This window comes from Mustela putorius, unplaced genomic scaffold (genome assembly GCF_011764305.1).
Source record: "Mustela putorius furo isolate JIRA1106 unplaced genomic scaffold, ASM1176430v1.1 tig00003983_pilon_pilon_pilon, whole genome shotgun sequence".
Taxonomy (NCBI): Eukaryota; Metazoa; Chordata; class Mammalia; order Carnivora; family Mustelidae; genus Mustela; species Mustela putorius.
The window spans coordinates 6,419,964-6,441,427 of record NW_025422123.1 but is presented as its reverse complement, the minus strand read 5'-3'; the positions used below and the strand labels follow the sequence as shown (position 1 = coordinate 6,441,427).

General features: G+C 39.2%; 1 protein-coding gene across 3 annotated transcripts in view; it reads left to right on the top strand.

Moving 5' to 3' along the window:
- KIF6 (kinesin family member 6) overlaps positions 1-21,464 on the top strand; it is a 454,418-nt gene that overhangs the window by 226,596 nt on the left and 206,358 nt on the right. For all 3 annotated transcript variants that reach the window (XM_013062608.2, XM_013062612.2, XM_013062603.2), the window contains 2 exons: positions 4,583-4,721; positions 8,843-9,058. In XM_013062608.2, the coding sequence (XP_012918062.1) occupies positions 4,583-4,721; positions 8,843-9,058 (355 nt within the window). The remainder of the gene's footprint in view (positions 1-4,582; positions 4,722-8,842; positions 9,059-21,464) is intronic.

Sequence of the window (21,464 nt, the reverse complement as noted above, 5' to 3'; positions counted from 1 at the left end):
GAGTTGAGAGTCTATTTCTGGGCTCTCTATTCTGATCCATTGATCTATGTGTCTGTTTTTGTGCCAGTACCATGCTGTCTTGATGATGACAGCTTTGTAATAGAGCTTGAAGTCCGGAATTGTGATGCCACCAACGTTGGCTTTCTTTTTCAATATCCCTTTGGATATTCGAGGTCTTATCTGGTTCCATATAAATTTTAGAATTATTTGTTCCATTTCTTTGAAAAAGATGGATGGTACTTTGATACGAATTGCATTAAATGTGTAGATTGCTTTAGGTAGCATAGACATTTTCACAATATTTATTCTTCCAATCCAGGAGCATGGAACATTTTTCCATTTCTTTGTGTCTTCCTCAATTTCTTTCATGAGTACTTTATAGTTTTCTGAGTATACATTCTGTGTCTCTTTGGTTAGGTTTATTCCTAGGTGTCTAATGGTTTTGGGTGCAATTGTAAATGGGATTGACTCCTTAATTTCCCTTTCTTCTGTCTTGCTGTTGGTGTAGAGAAATGCAACTGATTTCTGTGCATTGATTTTATATCCTGACACTTTACTGAATTCCTGTATAAGTTCTAGCAGTTTTGGAGTGGAGTCTTTTGGGTTTTCCACATATAGTATCATATCATCTGCGAAGAGTGATAATTTCACTTCTTCTTTGCCGATTTGAATGCCTTTAATTTCCTTTTGTTGTCTGATTGCTGAGGCTAGGACCTCTAGTACTATGTTGAATAGCAGTGGTGATAATGGACATCTCTGCCGTGTTCCTGACCTTAGCGGAAAAGCTTTCAGTTTTTCTCCATTGAGAATGATATTTGCGGTGGGTTTTTCATAGATGGCTTTGATGATATTGAGGTATGTGCCCTCTATCCCTACACTTTGAAGAGTTTTGATCAGGAAGGGATGCTGTACTTTGTCAAATGCTTTTTCAGCATCTATTGAGAGTATCATATGGTTCTTGTTCTTTCTTTTATTGATGTGTTGTATCACATTGACTGATTTGCGGATGTTGAACCAACCTTGCAGCCCTGGAATAAATCCCACTTGGTCGTGGTGAATAATCTTTTTAATGTACTGTTGAATCCTATTGGCTAGTATTTTGTTGAGTATTTTCGCATCTGTGTTCATCAAGGATATCGGTCTATAGCTCTCTTTTTTGGTGGGATCCTTGTCTGGTTTTGGGGATCAAGGTGATGCTGGCCTCATAAAATGAGTTTGGAAGTTTTCCTTCCATTTCTATTTTTTGGAACAGTTTCAGGAGAATAGGAATTAGTTCTTCTTTAAATGTTTGGTAGAATTCCCCTGGGAAGCCGTCTGGCCCTGGGCTTTTGTTTGTTTGGAGATTTTTAATGACTGTTTCAATCTCCTTACTGGTTATGGGTCTGTTCAGGCTTTCTATTTCTTCCTGGTTCAGTTGTGGTAGTTTATATGTTTCTAGGAATGCATCCATTTCTTCCAGATTGTCAAATTTATTGCCGTAGAGTTGCTCATAGTATGTTCTTATAATAGTTTGTATTTCTTTGGTGTTAGTTGTGATCTCTCCTCTTTCATTCATGATTTTATTTATTTGGGTCCTTTCTCTTTTCTTTTTGATAAGTCGGGCCAGGGGTTTATCAATTTTATTAATTCTTTCAAAGAACCAGCTCCTACTTTCGTTGATTTGTTCTATTGTTTTTTTGGTTTCTATTTCATTGATTTCTGCTCTGATCTTTATGATTTCTCTTCTCCTGCTGGGCTTAGGGTTTCTTTCTTGTTCTTTCTCCAGCTCCTTTAGGTGTAGGGTTAGATTGTGTACCTGAGACCTTTCTTGTTTCTTGAGAAAGGCTTGTACCGCTATATATTTTCCTCTCAGGACTGTCTTTATTGTGTCCTGCAGATTTTGAACCGTTGTATTTTCATTATCATTTGTTTCCATGATTTTTTTCAATTCTTCTTTAATTTCCCGGTTGACCCATTCATTCCTTAGAAGGATGCTGTTTAGTCTCCATGTATTTTGGTTCTTTTCAAACTTCCTTTTGTGGTTGAGTTCTAGCTTTAGAGCATTGTGGTCTGAAAATATGCAGGGAATGATCCCAATCTTTTGATACCGGTTGAGTCCTGATTTAGCACCGAGGATGTGATCTATTCTGGAGAATGTTCCATGTGCACTAGAGAAGAATGTGTATTCGGTTGATTTGGGATGAAATGTTCTGAATATATCTGTGATGTCCATCTGGTCCAGTGTGTCGTTTAAGGCCTTTATTTCCTTGCTGATCTTTTGCTTGGATGACCTGTCCATTTCAGTGAGGGGAGTGTTAAAGTCCCCTACTATTATTGTATTATTGTTGATGTGTTTCTTTGATTTTGTTATTAATTGGTTTATATAGTTGGCTGCTCCCACGTTGGGGGCATAGATATTTAAAATTGTTAAATCTTCTTGTTGGACAGACCCTTTGAGTATGATATAGTGTCCTTCCTCATCTCTTATTATAGTCTTTGGCTTAAAATCTAATTGATCTGATATAAGGATTGCCACTCCTGCTTTCTTCTGATGTCCATTAGCATGGTAAATTCTTTTCCACCCCCTCACTTTAAATCTGGAGGTGCTTCGGGCTTAAAATGAGTTTCTTGGAGGCAACATATAGATGGGTTTTGTTTTTGTATCCATTCTGATACCCTGTGTCTTTTGACAGGGGCATTTAGCCCATTAACATTCAGGGTAACTATTGAGAGATATGAATTTAGTGCCATTGTATTGCCTGTAAGGTGACTGTTACTGTATATGGTCTCTGTTCCTTTCTGATCTACCACTTGTAGGCTCTCTCTTTGCTTAGAGGACCCCTCTCAAGATTTCCTGTAGAGCTGGTTTGGTGTTTGCAAATTCTTTCAGTTGTTGTTTGTCCTGGAAGCTTTTAATCTCTCCTATTTTCAATGATAGCCTAGCTGGATATAGTATTCTGGGCTGCATGTTTTTCTCATTTAGTGCTCTGAAAATATCATGCCAGCTCTTTCTGACCTGCCAGGTCTCTGTGGATAAGTCAGCTGCCAATCTAATATTTTTACCATTGTATGTTACAGACTTCTTTTCCCGGGCTGCTTTCAGGATTTTCTCTTTGTCACTGAGACTTGTAAATTTTACTATTAGGTGACGGGGTGTGGGCCTATTCTTATTGATTTTGAGGGGCATTCTCTGAACCTCCTGAATTTTGATGCTCGTTCCCTTTGCCATATTGGGGAAATTCTCCCCAATAATTCTCTCTAGTATACCTTCTGCTCCCCTCTCTCTTTCTTCTTCTTCTGGAATCCCAATTATTCTAATATTGTTTCGTCTTATGGTGTCACTTATCTCTCGACTTCTCCCCTCGTGGTCCAGTAGCTGTTTGTCCCTCTTTTGCTCAGCTTCTTTATTCTCTGTCATTTGGTCTTCTATATCACTAATTCTTTCTTCTGCCTCATTTATCCTAGCAGTGAGAGCCTCCATTTTTGATTGCACCTCATTAATAGCTTTTTTTATTTCAACTTGGTTAGATTTTAGTTCTTTTATTTCTCCAGAAAGGGCTTTTATATCTCTCGAGAGGGTTTCTCTAATATCTTCCATGCCTTTTTCGAGCCCGGCTAGAACCTTGAGAATTGTCATTCTGAACTCTAGATCTGACATATTACCAATGTCTGTATTGATTAGGTCCCTAGCCTTCGGTACTGCCGCTTGTTCTTTTTTTTGTGTTGAATTTTTACGTCTTGTCATTTTGTCCTGAGAAGAGTATATGAAGGGGCAAGTAAAATACTAAAAGTGTGGCAACACATAGTTGACCAACTCTTAATAGGTCAGGACCCAACTTCACATGTGCAGAACGGTATGATCTTCCAAAAAGGCTGGGATTATTCTGGAATTTTTTCAGGGGTTTTATCTTACCTGCCAGTGAATAAGCTCAGACCATAGACTTGTAATTCTTTTGCCAGGAACCTCTAACTTGTACACAGAATAATTCCATGTTCAAAAACCATTTATTTTGCACATATATCAAGAAAATTGTGTCCTGTGTATTTCCTAGCAGTTTAGATTTATCCACATAAACCCTCAGTTTTTCTCTGCCTTACATTTTACCTTTCATGATGACACAGTAGGAATATCATTATCTTTTATTTCTACCTCACTTGTAATTTGGCATTCTTCACTATGATAATAAACATTCATTGTGAGTCTGCTATGGGCCAGGCCTTTGGGAAAGCAAAATTGAGTAAGTTAAGTCATGAAGAAGGCTTATGTGTAGAGAATAATTATAACACATGATATGTGATATTTTTAAAAGTGTGAATCAAGCGATATGGGGTTAAGGAGTGAGAGAAGTTCAAGAGGAGATCATGTTTGAGCAGGAATTTCTGAGTTTCGGGAAAGAGACAGATAATAGCAGAGAACGGGATAAGGAAGGGGAGAGGAGAGGGGACAGGGAGACGGGAAGGCAGCTGCACTGTAGAGACAAGGAGGCAAGAAGGGACAGGCATGCCTGATTTGTGCAAAGAATTGTCTAAGGCAAAAAGAGTCCAAGAAACCCAGAGATTTGGAAGAGAAGTATGGGCTCTAAACTCTTATTTCCTCTTACAGAAACTATTGAATGACAAGAAGATTCATGGAAAAAGCACAGTCTCCTCCGAAATCAAAGATCAAGACTGCCAAGAACCATTAAAGGAGGAAGAATACCAAAAGCTCCGAGACATTCTACAGCAGAGGGATAATGAAATCAGTATCCTTTCCAAAGTGATTAGAAACTGACCCTCTCCTGGCCAGAAAGAGGGAGAGGGAACAACTTTGATGCTTTCCGCTAACCACATCACCTAGATCCCCACCCTGCGTCCAGTTCACAATGCTTCTTGTCATTTAGGAGAGGTCCCTCCGACGCACAGAATGTAGCCACCAGTGAAAAATACAGTTACTAAAAAAAGAACATTTTGACTTTGTTTTTAGCTAGATAGTGACTGTTATGGGGAATATTTCAGTTTAATGAAAAGCATGGTCTTTTTTACACCATCTCTTAACAGGAATTGTTTTTTTAATATATTTTTTGGACTACTCCACTGTGCTCTTTCTGTTTTAGTTCTGAGCCAAGAAGTTAGCTGGTTATCTTTAGCTGACTGACCGGACACTGGGCCCACCACAGCCTCACCAGGGCCCAGAATTTGTGGCTGGTGTGTGGGCGGCACTCAAATGGTGGCTGAAAACTGACAAATGGTATTTAGTTTATGGAGAGCAGAGATTGATTTAAATGTAACTTTTTTCATTTAAAGGCCAGTTCTACTGCTTTGGGTTCCACTTAGCAGATGTTCCCAAATTTGGAAAGGAGTATCGATGGGCATTCGAGATAGAATCCTTCTTGACTCTAGGAGGCAGTATAGGGTGCGGGGTGAGCCAGCAGCCCATTGGAGCTGCCTCCAGGTACAGGCAGGGGGGTGGGGAAGGGGGCCTAGACCTCAGGTCCCCCCAGCATTTCTTCAGTCTTGTTTCTCACTTTATCTGTCCAGCTCAGCTTCTTGTAAAAAGATTTGACATTTTCATTGCATTTGCAGACTGTAAACGTGCACAAGAGGCTATTTCGGTCTCTCATCAACAGGTATTTGTGTTCATTTCTAAAAATTACTAAAGGGCCTTTTAGCTGCAGCTAATGTGAAAAAAAATGCATAAAATCACCTACATCCAGTAAATAAAGAGGTAAAAACAAACCACACACAAGGTAGGCACACTGCCTGATTAACCTCGGTCTCTAATTTTAGCTGAGTATTAGCAGACCCTGTATGCCTGATCCAAGTGAGTTTTAGCTGCTTTCTTATCCAGCCAGCAACAGTAGGTTCAGCTGCAAATTCTACTCCCACACAAGGCCTTGTCTGTGAGTGCTGCCCACGGGGTCACCCTGCATTCCTTTTCCTCTCTCTTACCCTATCCAGCTCCAGGGATGCTCCCAGCCCAGACCTCAAACCTGGGTCTGGCACCCATCTGAGTTCTGCATCTTTTCCAAACCTTGATCCTATTTTAGGATCTTCTCCCCTAAACACTCCTACCAACTTCTTAATCCCCTGCTGGGCTCATGAATATGTGTGCCGATAGGAGGGATGAGATATGAGATATGTCAGCAAGGAACCAGTCTGGGCTTTTGCATGTATGTTTATTTAAACAAGAGAGTGACAAAGAGACATACATCATCTCCCTTATTGACCACCCGATTCAGGTGCCACTGTTTATGTGAGGCTGGCCTGGATTCTTCACTAACTGGGAATGACCTGAGCAGTGTCTCCTCCTTCTGAGACTCATGTTCAACATGATGGTGTGTAGGAGCCATGGTGAAAAGATCATGGAGCTTCAAATTCACACCTGGATTGATATCCTAGTTCCCCCTGCTTAGCTCCACAGCTATTCCATGGAATGGTTTCCTCCTCTTCTGTAGTAGGACCATAAAGCCTGCCTTGCCAACCTCACAGTGCTGAGCAGAGCTGGTAAGGTAAGGTGCTGGAAAGTGCTTTGAGCACTCTTGAGCATGTGGTGTGATACGATGGGAGATATGAAAGTTTCTCATGCCAGGGTGGAGGATATTTTCACATCTAGTCTGTAGAACCACCAAGGCGAAGACTGACAGGAGGAATGAGAAAGATCTGGTATATGGGAAAAACAGGTGGTAATACTTGAGCTCAGCAAATGACAGTAACGCAACCAAAATGACAGTGAATGACACAGAACACTCTTCTTGGTAAGGGAGTGAAAATGACATTTTCAGTGACATTATCAGTCTGCGTAAAGTTCAGAAACCCCTTCACCAAACATGTAACAGTGTGTCATGTAACAATGTGTCCTGTAACAGTGTGGAATGGGCTGGGGAGGAAGACAAAGGAAAGGTGGGAAGAAGGAAGGCAGCCGAGCAGATAAATCTGTACTCTGATCTCTATGAAATGTACATTAGAACGCTGCATGTTTCTGGTTAAATTCTGCCAGAGCCGGTTAGAATGAACCTCAGCTCCTTACTCCAGATCACAAGGCCCTACATGACAGTGCCCCTGCCACACCTCTGATTTCATTTATTCTGTCTCTGTCCTGTATGTATCAGGCTTTGGTCACAGTGTCCTTTCTGTGGTGGTTCTAACACCGGCTTTGTTAACGTTGGCACTCTCGACCCTTGGGGCTGTCTAATTCTCTGTTGTGGGTGCTTCCCTGTGCATTATAGGATGTTTGGCAGCCTCTCTGGCCTCTACCCACTAGACTTCAGTAACAACACCTGCCCCCCCCCACCCCGCCACTGTAGTATGCAACCATAACTGCTTCTGGATGTGGCCAGACGTCCTTTGAGAGGTAAAATAGCCCCTGTTGGGAGCCACTGACAAGGCTCTTCTCCTTAGGGTTTTAGCACTGGCCATGAACTCTGTTGACATATTCTTCCTCTGGCCGTTGCCTCTTGATGTTCATCTTAAATGTCACTCTTAGGAAAGTCTTTTGTGAGCACCCAGCAGAGAGTAGCCACTCAGTCATTCTTGACCTTTTAAAAATGAGCTACCCTTTCATCCTCTAACATGAGGTATGTGTACTTGAGATCTGACTTTCCCCAGTAGGACCTCTGCTTTGTGAGAGCAAGAAACTCATATGCCTTTTCACTGTTCCGTCCCTCTGCCTAGAGTCATGCCTGGCATAGAGTATAAGCTCCATGGCCCATAGTCGAATGGGTGAGCACATGGATGCTGCCAGTGTGAACCAGCAGAAGCTTCTGATGCTGTGGATAATCAGTTCCGCATGAGAAGTGGAAGATGTGGGCAGAGCACTGCTCCTCTCTGCCAGGCCAAGGCCCACACACCACCTCTGGTAAGAACACATTTTTTGAGGCAAAGATTGGAAGCCACATCAGGGACTCTGAGAGAAAGAGTGATTATGCTTCTGGAAATCTCCAAGAATTTGGAGTTAAAGCTGAAGAGGAAGATGAAAATCCAGTGACCCCCCCCATGAGACTTGCCCAAGAACAGGCATCAGAGTTACAGTCTTCTCTCCCCACCACCTCCATATTTCCTCACTCCCCATCTCTGGGCATGCTTGAAGGCCTGCAGTTCAGCTTACTGCGTGAACACTTGTGGAGTTCTGAAATCCTCAAGAGGGATTTTAGTCTGTTTTTCCAGTGATGGCAGAAATCCCTTAGGTTTCTCAGCATCTTGAGCCCGAAAGAACAGCAAAGGAGGGTGGCAGGCAGTGATACCATTGCTCCTCATCAGTGTTCCCAGTATACTGAAATCGCCCACCAAAATGTGCACCGTAAAATGATATGTCTGTACTAACCATTCACTTCTTTCCAAGTCCATTTGGGACCAAGATTTAGAGACTTTCTTAAAAAAGTAACCGTAAGTCCCATTCTTATGTATGCTAAGCCAGCATGTGTTGAATGTGGGGTACTCTGGCCACCAAAGCGGATTTAGCTGCTCTGCCAGCTGGATGGACTCTGGTGTTCTCCCTCTCCACTCCTCCTGCTGCCTCCTGAGCAGCATCATGGATTCAAGTCATACTTATGCAGATACATCCATAGCTCCATTGCCTGCTCCTATTACGTGTTCATTTTATTTCTTGTAAAACCTTTCATAAGAATTTTAGGTCTTAACAAGTTTAATCTCAAAACATTTTAAAGACCTTCGGGTTTGCTAACTTTTCATATAATGGTGCCATATTGAAAGACCAGTTGCTTCCTAAACTGTCTGTAACTATATAAGTTTGAAGTCTTCCTTCAGTCGTCTCTTTACCATATGACAAATAGCAAATATTTTTGGATATAATAATGTCAACTGAAACATTAGTGTTTTAATCATTGCAACTTAGCATGAGTCACTAAATCCTTAAATCAAGTTTCAGATATTCTGGTCAATATGCTAAAGAAGGAAAAAAAGAAAGCTCAAGATGCTCTCCACTTATCCAGCATGGGTAGAAGTGAATGGAGACATTCACAGAGCTCGCCCTTGCCACCTGGGAACTCAGAAGGTGTGAGGACGTTGCCATCCTCAGCAACCACACAGGTCCAGGATGTCAGCACTGTCGAGCACAGATCCAGTTTGCTCCACAGAAAAACAGGTCAGTTATATTTACACATATAGATCTATAAATTATCTGAAGTATGGAAAACATAGGCTTAAATGAGAAAAATAGGCTATCATAAATCATACATCTACAGAAAAGGTAAATAAACATAGAAATGATTATAATTTATCATTCTATTCTTCACCATTGTAATTCTTATTGTTGGTATTATTACTAGTATTTCTTGCGGTTTTAAAGTTGTACCAGCAACAGCTCCAGCAGTAATAACAAAAATCCCCAAGTAAAACGTATCAAGAAAAAATAAATAAATAAATAAAAATAAAATAAAATAGATAAATGTCTGGCATTCCTCATCCTCCATAATGGAATTCAGCATAGCATTTTTGGTTTTAAATATGAAGAAATGGCAACTTATGTGTTATAATTATTTTTTATAACTATCAAATCTCTTAAATACCAGTTTCCAAAATTGATGACTGAACTGAAAACACAAAGTTTAAATTGTGACAGAGCTCAGAGGCAGAAACAGGTGGGTCCAGGGCAACAGGAGAAAAGTTAAATTTAGAGAAAGGAACAAAACCTTTCCTCTGATAGGGGAGGTAAGGAGTAAGGACAGATGTTGCATTGCCAACGTGATGACACAGTATTTATTTCTAAATCTGAATAAGCTATCTGCAGCAAAATAATTTAAAAATATTATCACAGTCTGCCTTAAAGGATACTAAACAAACAATATTTTATCAGATAGTAGGATTTGACTGAGTTGGACCAACTCAGGGGCACTTTCCCCACTTATAGCTTTTGATCAGTATGTCAGTTCTGCAACTACAGAACCACACTAGAGGCCCTGGTTGCTTTGTGTTATTTTCTCTTTCTGTTAGACCAGCAGATCATGATGTACAGGCATGTGATTGGTACCTTTCTCTTGAAGACATTGAGAAATCTGAAATATGGAAATGTACTAGAACAAAGGGGTGAAAACCTTCCCTTTTTGGCAATATAGGTTGAAATTTTCTGTATAAATGTTTGTTGGGATAGATGATCTGATATGCATGGTTTTCTACAGGATTTAGCTGGGGAATAATTAAAGGATGGTATTCATTAAGAAGGACACTTTTTAATTAATAAAGACAAGGTCGAGAAGCCTGGAAATATACTTCATGATATTATATCCCTTTATCTCTTAATTCTGAATCTCCTTGCTTTGAATATTTAGTTAGCAATACAGTAGAATAAATTCAAAGTCAAAGGAAACCAAAAATCCTATTTTTACCATGATCGTGGCAGTAGACAAGGAAAGCAATTGTTTCTCTCTGTGACTGTTTACCATACAGCATTCCTGTACTCTGTTATGGGTAACAGCTGGTTCTAAAAAATAAAAGAGACCCTCTGGATTCATGAATTCATTTGTTCATCCATCAATTTATATATTCCTTTATTCTTCAACATATATTTATTGAGCACACACTTTGTTCTAGGTACCATGCTAATTATTACTATTATGGCTACAGCTTACATAGCCTGTATATATGTATGTATGTATATGTGTATACATCCAATCAGATGACTTTGAATATATTCAAAGTTGTTATTTATATATATGAATAAATATATATTCAAAGTTGTCATTTATTCAAAGTTGTCTGATTGAATTAATTCATTTAATCCTTATTCTATAGGTTGTTGTTTTGCCCCCATACTATACAAGAACATATGAGGACAAACAGCTTCTGATCTCACAGCACTTAGAGACTGACAGAGAAGAAAGCTTTGAACAATTACAAAATTATACCTCTGTGTTACTGACAGTGCACATATCAGGGAACCCAACCTCAAGTTAAGATCAGAAGGATCCAAAAAGGGTCATGAGGAGCAGAATGTGGCTGGAAGCAATACTGTAAGCATAAGGAATCATTTGAATAGTTTTTGGGGCCTTTGTGGTAGAAAGGAGCATTTTAAGAAGTAAAAAGGCCTTGATGGGTGGGATGTGGGCAGGGGGAGGCTGGGAAGACAGGTTGAGTAATGTGCGCAGAACAGATAGGCACAGGACACACAGTATGCATGAGTAATTAGAAGGTCATTGTAGCACAGTGGTCCAGACCAAAGGATGGGGATGATGAGAGAGAGATAGGGGGATCAGAAGCACTTAGGACAGAGAGTGAGCAGGGTTTGGTGACTAATGAATTTGAAGGGTAAGGGTAAGGAGGGCCCCAGATCTCTGGTGGCTGGTAAGGCTCTTCACGCAACAGTTGGCATTGTTAGCTATACAGAGCAGCGCCTGGCATCTCTACTGACAGGAAAGGTGGGAGTCTGTACCCAAATTAGAACCCTGTGCTCACAATGGAAGGAACTGTTCACTGGCCTTCTCCAAAGATGCACACCATTACGCCTGTGAAGAAACGGCCCGGGATATCACTGCCCCACCCCTTGCTGTGTGCCAGACCTTTTCTGTTTCTATTTTCTCTTGCCCACACCATCTCCCTTCTCATAATTCTTCTTCCCCACAGCATCTCGTAATCTCTCTCCTAACTCATAATTATAGTCAACTTTTTCAGTAACCCTTCTCCTCCCTTGATACTACTATCAAGACATACTGTAGTTTTATTTGGAGAATGAATTAAGTTCACTTGCATAGAAAATCACTAAAAAATAATAATAATAGTGGAAATTGTTTGTAAAGTCCAAGTATGAATGAGGTAAAAGAGTTTTGGAGATGAGCCTTATAGTTGAAAGGGTTTTTGAGTTGTTTTAACTGTTGTTGGATATAGTTCTACCAAAGACTTTAAATAGGAGTAGGCTCACAAATGGATTGATAATGATCTAAGCATTTGGAGGAGGGACTGATGAAGGATTGATTTTATTTTTTGGCAAAACTACAGATAGGATGAAATTGTGGATGAATCTGTGCTGCAAAGCAACAGGTAATGGGAGAGTTTATTACAATGTTTAAGATCCTGGGAGCTGATTAAGCTTTTATTATTGCATTATTTTATACAAGAAACTCATGTAAATGAACCCAAATACAAAAAAAAAAATTAAGAAGCATGTTGTTTTGAAAGATTTCCGCCTTATGTAGGTGTTATCAATGTCTGTTAACCATCCACTGGGCTGCATTCAATGCAGAAAGCAAGAAGATTTGACCTTGGCCACCCTGAGACTGCGGTGAAACTGTCTCCGCTCTGATGACCCTCCTCATTCTTCCTTTGACCCCCACTTCATCCTGAAAAAAAAAAATGACTTCTTTCAAATTTCTTGTACTAAAAGAAAATGAGACTTAATTCATGGTTCACTAGAGAACCCACACAGTCACTGTGCAAGCAGCCTGCCAAGGCAGAGGAAGGAAGGTTAGGCACTCTGGGGCTTCTTGGTTTTTTGGAGGTTAAGTGTCTGTTTTGCTCTCACTGAAGTAATGAGAGGGATTGTTGAGCTCCACATTTTGAAAAGAGTCATATGGTTCTCTTTAAAATAGCAGGACTTTGATAGTTTGGTTTTCTTGTTTGGTTTTTTGGGGTTTTGTTGTTGTTTACTTTTTTAGTTCTCTGATTGTGTGTCCCAGATGGTCACCTGGAACTAGTCAGTGTTCCCAAACCTCCTGATGATTCACCACATCCTTTAACTGAGATGCTAACAGCACCCACTCATCACAGGTGATGACACTGGCTTTTTAAGAGGTGAATTGAAGGACACCTGGGTGGCTCAATGGGTTAAGACTCTGCCTTCGGCTCAGGTCATGATCTCAAGGTCCTGGGATTGAGCCCTTCATCGGGCTCTCTGCTCGGAGGGGAGCCTGCTTCCTCCTCTCTCTCTCTCTGCCTGCCTCTCTGCCTGCTTGTGATCTCTCTGTCAAATAAATAAATAAGTTCTTTAAAAAAAAAAAAAAAAAGTGTGAATTGAAAGCCAAAACCGTAGCCTGGAGGCTCTAGCATCTTTTCTTTTATTCACTTTTAAGAATGTAATGAATCCCCACTATGTGCATGGAAGGTCCAAGGGTAGGGTGGTAGGGGCCATCAACAGAAACTGAAAAGTGGTGTCTGCCCCTGAGAGCTTACATTTAAATAGCAGAGGCTGGCTTGGTACCTAAAGAGTAGAGAATAAAGTAACAAGTGCTATACTCAGGAGCTACAAGAAATGCCATGGGAAGTCAAAGGAGAAGGCAGGATTTTAATAAATGATTGGGAAAGCATTACAATGCAAGTGACATGGAAGTTAGGTCTCAAAGGATTAGTAGAATTTGGACAAAGATGGAGGGAAGAACATTCTCTTACATTCCAGATTTAAAGAATATTATGAGTAAAGGCTTGGGAACAGGAAAGCAAGGGAAAATATGTGGAGTTGGCAAGGGTACTTGTTTAGCTGGGGCCTTGGAGAGGTACAGGAAGTCCAAAGAAATAAGGCTAGAAAAATGAGTGGAAAATTGTTGGAATGGCTGCTTCAGGAAGAGAGAGTAGAGGAATAGATGGGAATGTCCTCTTTTAATTTTATATGCTTTCATGTTGTTTTAATTTCTTACCATGTTAGGAAAACCCTTGACTGCCATGCCAGGGAATTGCCTTCCTCAAGTTGCAGGGAACCACCAAGACAGAGGGGGCATGGTGATAGCTATACTCTAGAAGGCATTTGTGGAAGAAATCTTTAGAGTATCTTGGAGATGAGATGCCTAGAGATGTGAGTAAATGGTTTAGGGAATAAAATAGTCTAAGGTGGGAGTGATAGAAGCAGAAGAGGCAAGGGCAAGAAAGAGATACAATGGAGGGAGACCACAACAGTTCTCCATGGCATAAACAACTCTTTCTTCTCCCTCTTCTTGGTTTTCCCAGTTCTGGCATTGAGAATGCAGCCACAGGCATAGCCAGGAGAACAGGAAAGCTAGAGCTTCTCTGGCATGCTGCATCAAACCTGGAGTCCGTTCCTTAAGTTTGTTTCATCCATGCTCAAATGATTGCTCTCTGGACCAATGGCTTTTGTTACAAAGGTTTAATATACCCCCATCATCACTAAGTTGAAAAAAAAAAGCTCAAAGAGAAATCAATAGAGCAAAACTCACCCATAAAACCAGAGAAAAAGAATAGAGTTTAGATTTTTCTAAGATCCTTTCCAACTTGCTTTGTTGTAAGCCTCAGGCACAAAGGTTCACCTCTTGCTTTTCTTTCTTTTTTTTTTTAAGTGGTTTACATTTTAATTTTTTAAATTAACATGTAATGTATTATTGTGATTCATTAGTCTTATATAATACCCAGTGATCATTACATCTTATGCCCTCCTTAATGTCCATCACCCAGTTACACATCTCTCCACCCATCTCCCCTCCAGCAACCCTCAGTTTGTTTCATATGTTTAAGAGTCTCTTGTGGTTTTTCTCCCTCTCTGGTTTCATCTTATTTTATTTTTTCCTCTCTTTCCCTATGATCCTCTGTTTTGTTTCTTAAATTCCACATATCAGTGAGATCATATGATAATTATCTTTCTCTGATTGATTTATTTTGCTTAGCGTAATACACTCTTGTTCTATCTACATTGTAGCAAATGGCAAGATTTCAATTTTGATGGCTAAGTAATATGCCTATATATTATATATAATATAATATATAAATTATATATTATATAATATATAATTATATAATATATAATTTATATATTTATTTTATATATAAATTATATAATAATTTATATAAATATGTGATATATGAAATATAAATTATATAAATTATATAATATATAATTGTATATTATTTATATTATATATTATATTATAATATAATATAATATAGGCATAAAGAAGCCAGTTATCCAGTGGACATCTGAGCTCTTCCATAGTTTGGCTATTGTGGTCCTTGCTGTTATAAACATTGGGGTGCAGGTGCCCCTTCAGATCACTACATTTGTTGCTTTTCAAACCTCTCATGCTCCATCTTACCCTCTTTTTTGGAACTGACCACACTTTTGCCTTGCATTTCCTTATAAATGCACTTAAAGAGATGGTCAGTAAATAGATCATTGCCTTCTCTGTAGCTCCCTGGCCAATCTCACTTCTGCCTGGCACAGTATTGAGGTTACTCTGAGCACTATCCCTGAGAAATGCATCTTTGCATCCCTCCTATTTGAAGGGTCCATAGATTGGATGAAATGAATACATGATGTCCAAGAAAGAGAGAAGAGAGAGAAACTAAGAACAGATCTCTGCTTTAGGTTTAAAATCAAGGCTTACCCCCATTTCATTTTATTTTATCTGATAATCTTTGTGATTCCAAAAAGGTCTTCAAACCTAAAAAGTGAACAAATACAAGTCAGTGTGTTTTTTAAAGGAAAGCAGCATGACCCTAGATGGGACTCAACTATCTTAGAAGTCATCATCTATGAGCATCTCAGGAATTTTTAATTTTGTCAGGGAGATAAGTAGGTAGATAGAGCTGTTTTTAGTATAATGAGAGTCTTCAAGAAAGGGGATTGGAGATTTGAGGATTCCTCCAAAACTGTAGCTTAGTTGACCATCAACTCCATATTATTAGGGGGAACAGTTTTGTCAGGAGGGGAACACAGATTCTGAATATGGGGAGGAATCAAAGTACTAGATGTATCAAAGAAGCAGTGTTCTATTGCTTATGGACATTAAAATTGCTGAGTTGGATATGTAGAGGAAAACCATGGCCCAATACCCAAGTGCTCAGTAAAATTATGAAAGCAGAGAACTTCTGATGACAGTAAGAAAGAGAGGGTAGGAACGCCTGGGTGGCTCAGTGGGTTAAAGCCTCTACCTTCAGCTCAGGTCACGATACCAGGGTCCTGGGATCGAGCTCCACATCAGGCTCTCTGGTCAGCAGGAAGCATGCTTCCTCCTCTCTCTCTGCCTGCCTCTCTACCTACTTGTGATCTCTGTCAAATAAATAAATAGAAACCCTCTCGAGAGATATAAAAGCCCTTTCTGGAGAAATAAAAGAACTAAAATCTAACCAAGGTGAAATCAAAAAAGCTATTAATGAGGTGCAATCAAAAATGGAGGCTCTAACTGCTAGGATAAATGAGGCAGAAGAAAGAATTAGTGATATAGAAGACCAAATGACAGAGAATAAAGAAGCTGAGCAAAAGAGGGACAAACAGCTACTGGACCACGAGGGGAGAATTCGAGAGATAAGTGACACCATAAGACGAAACAACATTAGAATAATTGGGATTCCAGAAGAAGAAGAAAGTGAGAGGAGAGCAGAAGGTATACTGGAGAGAATTATTGGAGAGAATTTCCCCAATATGGCAAAGGGAACGAGCATCAAAATTCAGGAGGTTCAGAGAATGCCCCTCAAAATCAATAAGAATAGGCCCACACCCCGTCACCTAATAGTAAAATTTACAAGTCTCAATGACAAAGAGAAAATCCTGAAAGCAGCCCGGGAAAAGAAGTCTGTAACATACAATGGTAAAAATATTAGATTGGCAGCTGACTTATCCACAGAGACCTGGCAGGCCAGAAAGAGCTGGCATGATATTTTCAGAGCACTAAACGAGAAAAACATGCAGCCAAGAATACTATATCCAGCTAGGCTATCATTGAAAATAGAAGGAGAGATTAAAAGCTTCCAGGACAAACAACAACTGAAAGAATTTGCAAACACCAAACCAGCTCTACAGGAAATCTTGAGAGGGGTCCTCTAAGCAAAGAGAGAGCCTACAAGTGGTAGATCAGAAAGGAACAGAGACCATATACAGTAACAGTCACCTTACAGGCAATACAATGGCACTAAATTCATATCTCTCAATAGTTACCCTGAATGTTAATGGGCTAAATGCCCCTGTCAAAAGACACAGGGTATCAGAATGGATACAAAAACAAAACCCATCTATATGTTGCCTCCAAGAAACACATTTTAAGCCCGAAGACACCTCCAGATTTAAAGTGAGGGGGTGGAAAAGAATTTACCATGCTAATGGACATCAGAAGAAATCTTAAAAAAAAAAAAAAAAAAAGAAAAAAGAAAGAAAGAGAGAGTAGAAGAAGCTGTAGCCAGATGGAATGAGCTTGAATGGGGAAAGGTTTGCCTACATTGTATTTTTGCTTGTGTGTTTATTTCCATTAGCATGAGTGAGTATTATTCTAGGGTCACCAAGAGAAAGCAGATAAAATGAAGACCAACATCCTCATTTCCCTACTTGGTTGTAGGAAGATTCTTATTCTGAGATAATGCCATCTTCCTTACCTTGCCCTGAAGTTCAGGGTGAAAGGCTGTATTTCTATTCCATTATGTCAATAGAGTAGATAGAATATTGCCTGCTCAACAAATTGATTCTTCTAATAGGAGGGACACCCCCAAATCTCCTTCAAAACTTGCTACCAAAAGGTACATCCTCAGGCCTGGTAGAGGACCCTAACCAAACAACCATGGAAGACCAGTTGCCCAAAGGGTTGTACTTATATGCAGCTAAAAGTTAGTGATAGTTCTGGGCCTGGGAACCCTATCTTTTGGCTATAGGATAAAAGATCATAAATATGAAGATTGGATCAGAACACAGGTCATTTTCATTTTTTTAAACATTGCATTTGAAAAATGATTTTTCTGCTGATTATTTAGAGCTTGGGCTTCATTCTCCCATATACAGGGAGGTTGGGTTTCCTGGGAAGCAAAGTCTCAGCAAGATGTTTATTAGAGAGGGCCCTTAGGACCAACAGCTATGGACGGGAGAGGAAGAATGCGGGACTTGGCAGAGGGAGAGGCTGAGTTATGATGCAGTACTGACAAAGGCTTCAAGGGCTCGGACACGGCACAGGTCCTTCAGAGTTGCCCAAAGTTGAGACAATGGGACAGGCCTTTCTACCTTCATGATGATCAGTCACTGGATGTGGGCCTGCCCCTAAAAGGAGGCAAGGCTTTGAATTAGGTAGTTTTCTTCAGCTGAGAAAATCTCCAAATTGGGTTGACAATTGACAACTTGCTGCTAATGTACTTAGGAGCTGGAGGAACAAGTCCTTCATTCTTGTTTTTCACCCTAAATTTTATTTTCATCACCCCCACCCCCCATGTCTGGGAATCACCAATCTATTCTCTGTATCTATGAGTTGTTTGTTTTTATATTCCACATATAAGAGAGATCCTACAGTATTTGTCTTTCTCTGAATTATTTCACTAAGTATAATGCTCTTGAAATCAGTCCATCCATGTTATCACAAGTGGCAAAATTTAATTGTTTTTTGTGGTTGAATGATATCCATATCAATCTCACAGTTTCTTTATCCATTCATTATCAATGGACACTAGGTCATTTCCATATCTTGGCATTGTAAATAATGCTACGATGAACAGGGAGATGCATATATCTTTTCGAATTACTACTTTCCTTTTCTTTGGATCAGTACCTAGAAGTGGAATTGCTGGACCATATGGTAGTTCTATTTTTAGTTTTTTGAAGAACCTCTATACTGTTTCCCATAGTGGCAGCACCAATTTATATTCCTACCAACAGTGCACAGGGGGTCCCTTTTCTCTACATTCCTGCCAACACTTGTTAATTCTTATCTTTTTGATATTAGCTGATATCACAAATGTAAGGCAAAACCTCATTATGCTTTTGATTCGCATTTCCCTAATGATTAAAGAGGATAAGCATCTTTTCATGTGCCTGTTGACCCTCTATATGTCTTCTTTGGAAAAACATCTATTCAGATCTTCTGCTCTTTATTAACTGGGTTGTTGAGGGATTTTTGTTGCTGTAGTTTTGTTTCATTTTGAGTTGCATGGGTTCTTTATATTTTGAATATTAGCCCCTTGTCAGATATATGATTTGTAAATACCTTCTCCCAATCAGTGGTTTCCCTTTTCATTTTGTTGATTGTTTCCTTTGCTGTGCAAAAGCTTTTTTAGTAAGATATAGTCCTACTTGTTTATTTCTGCTTTTGATGTCAGATTCATAAATTCTTACTGCCTTCTAGGAGTTTTATGGTTTCAGGTCTTATGTTCAAATCTTTAATCAATTTTGGGTTAATTTTTGTGTACATTATAAGATAACAGTCCAGTTTCATTCTAGTTTATGTAGCTGTTCAGTTTCCCCAGCACCATTTATTAAAGACTGTCCTTTACCCATTCCATATTCTTGTCTCCTTTGTCATTAATTAATTGGCCATGTGTGTATGGGTTTGTTTCTAGAATCTTTATTCTATTCCATTGATCTATATATCTGTTTTTATTCTGATATCACATTGTTTTCATTATTATAGCTTGCAATATAGTGTGAAATTGGGGAGCACAATGCCTCTAGCTTTGTTTTCCTTCTTAATATTGCTTTGGCATGTATGTGTGTGTGTGTGTGATTCCATAAATTTTATGACTGTTTAGTTTTTTAATTTTTATTTTTATTTAAATTCAATTAGGCAACATAGAGGACAACATTAGTTTCATATACAGAGTTCCATAATTCATCAGTTGCATGTAACACACAGTGGTCTGGGTCCTGTGCTCTCCTTAAGGCCCATCACCCAATTACCCCATCCCCCCACCCAAGTTCCCTCTAGCAACCCTCAGTTTGTTTCCTATCATTAAGAGTCTCTCATGGTTTTTCTCCCTCTCCAATGACTTCACATTCAGTTTTCCCTTCCTTCCCCTATGATCCTCTGCACTGTTTCTTATATTCCATATATAAGTGAAACTATATGATAACTGTCTTTCTCTGAATGACTTATTTCTCTTAGCGTAATACCCTATAATTCCATGCATGTCATTGTAAATGGTAAGTGTGCATCCTTCTGATGGCTAAGCAATATTCCATTGTATATATATATACCACATCTTTCTTATCCATTCATCTGTCGATGGACATCTTGCCACTTTCCACAGTTTTGCTATTGGGGACGTTGTTGCTATAAACATTGGGGCACAGGTGACCCTTCAGATCAATACCTTTGTATCTTTGGGGTAAATAGCTAGTAGTACAATTGCTGGGTTGCAGAGTAGCTTTATTTTCAACTTTTTGAGGAACCTCCATACTGTTTTCCAGAGTGGCTGTACCAGCTTGCATTCCTACCAACAGTGTATGAGGGTTCACCTTTCTCCACATTCTTGCCAGCATTTTTTGTTTCCTGGCTTACTAATTTTAGCCATTCTGACTGGTGTAAGGGTATCTCATTGTGGTTTTGATTTGTATTTCCCTGATGACAAGTTATATGGAGTATTTTTTCATGTGTCTGTTGGCCATTTGTATGTATTTGCAGAAATGTTTGTTCAGGTCTTCTGCCCATTTCTTGACTGGATTATTTGTTTTTAGGGTGTTGAGTTTGATAAATTCTTTATAGATCATGGATATGATGAGCCGATTATCTATATGTCATTTGCAAATATCTTCTCTCATTCCATAAGTTGCTTTTAAGTTTTGTTGACTGTTTCCTTAGCTGTGCATAAGTTTTTTTATCTTGACGAAGTCTGTTTATTTCTTAGCACAATTCCATTGGAATTTTGATATGGATTGCATTAATATGTAGATTGATTTGAATAGCATGAACATTTTAACAATGTTGATTTTTCTAGTCAATGAACTAGACTGTGTTTTCTTCAATTTCTTTCATTATTTGAGTGTTCTTCAATTTCTTTCATTAATGTCTTGTTAGATTTCTATATATAGGTCTTTCAGTTCCGTGGTTAAATTTATTTCTAGATGTTTTATTCTTGAAGTTCTTCATTCTTGAAGGGGTATCTGGAGGGCACATCACAGTATCCACCAAAGATAGTAAGTTTTCTAGGATATCCAAAATACCAATGTAGTGCTTAATTTGCTGAATTATGTTACTTACAGCTCATAATGTCACTCTATAGTCGTATGACTCATAAAGCTAAATAAATATAATTGTTTTATCCAATCACTGTTTTTAGCATTGTTAATCTACATTCCTACTTCAGGTGTCAAAAACACATGCCCTTTCACTCTGGCAGCAGAGGAACAGAATCTTGCTCTCTCTCTCTCTCTCTCTCTCTCACACACACACACACACACACACACATGCATGTGCACACATGCATATCCATTCAAAGTCTCACACAGACTTTGGCAATAAAACATTACTTTTTCACCAATTGTGTATTTGCTTTATAAAACACACAAAAAAATAAATATAATTGTTTTATCCAATCACTGTTTTTAGCATTGTTATTCTACATTCCTACTTCAGGTGTCAAAAACACATGCCCTTTCACTCTGGCAGCAGATGCTATTCTAGATGATGTGGAGAATATGAGGTATTCTGCTACAGAGGCTCTGGGAAACATGAAGGACTATTCTTAGCTTCAGGAGCAGTGGTTCTTATTAATTCATTTAATAAACATTGACTTGAAGCTATGTACCAGTTATTATGCTAGGTGAATGAGCCCCAGTACCTGTTTACAATCCAGAAGAGGACCTGTAGTGAACATGCACAGAGAGTGCCATGGGATGTGGAAGAGGAATGGTCAACTCTTTTTGGGTAGCTTCA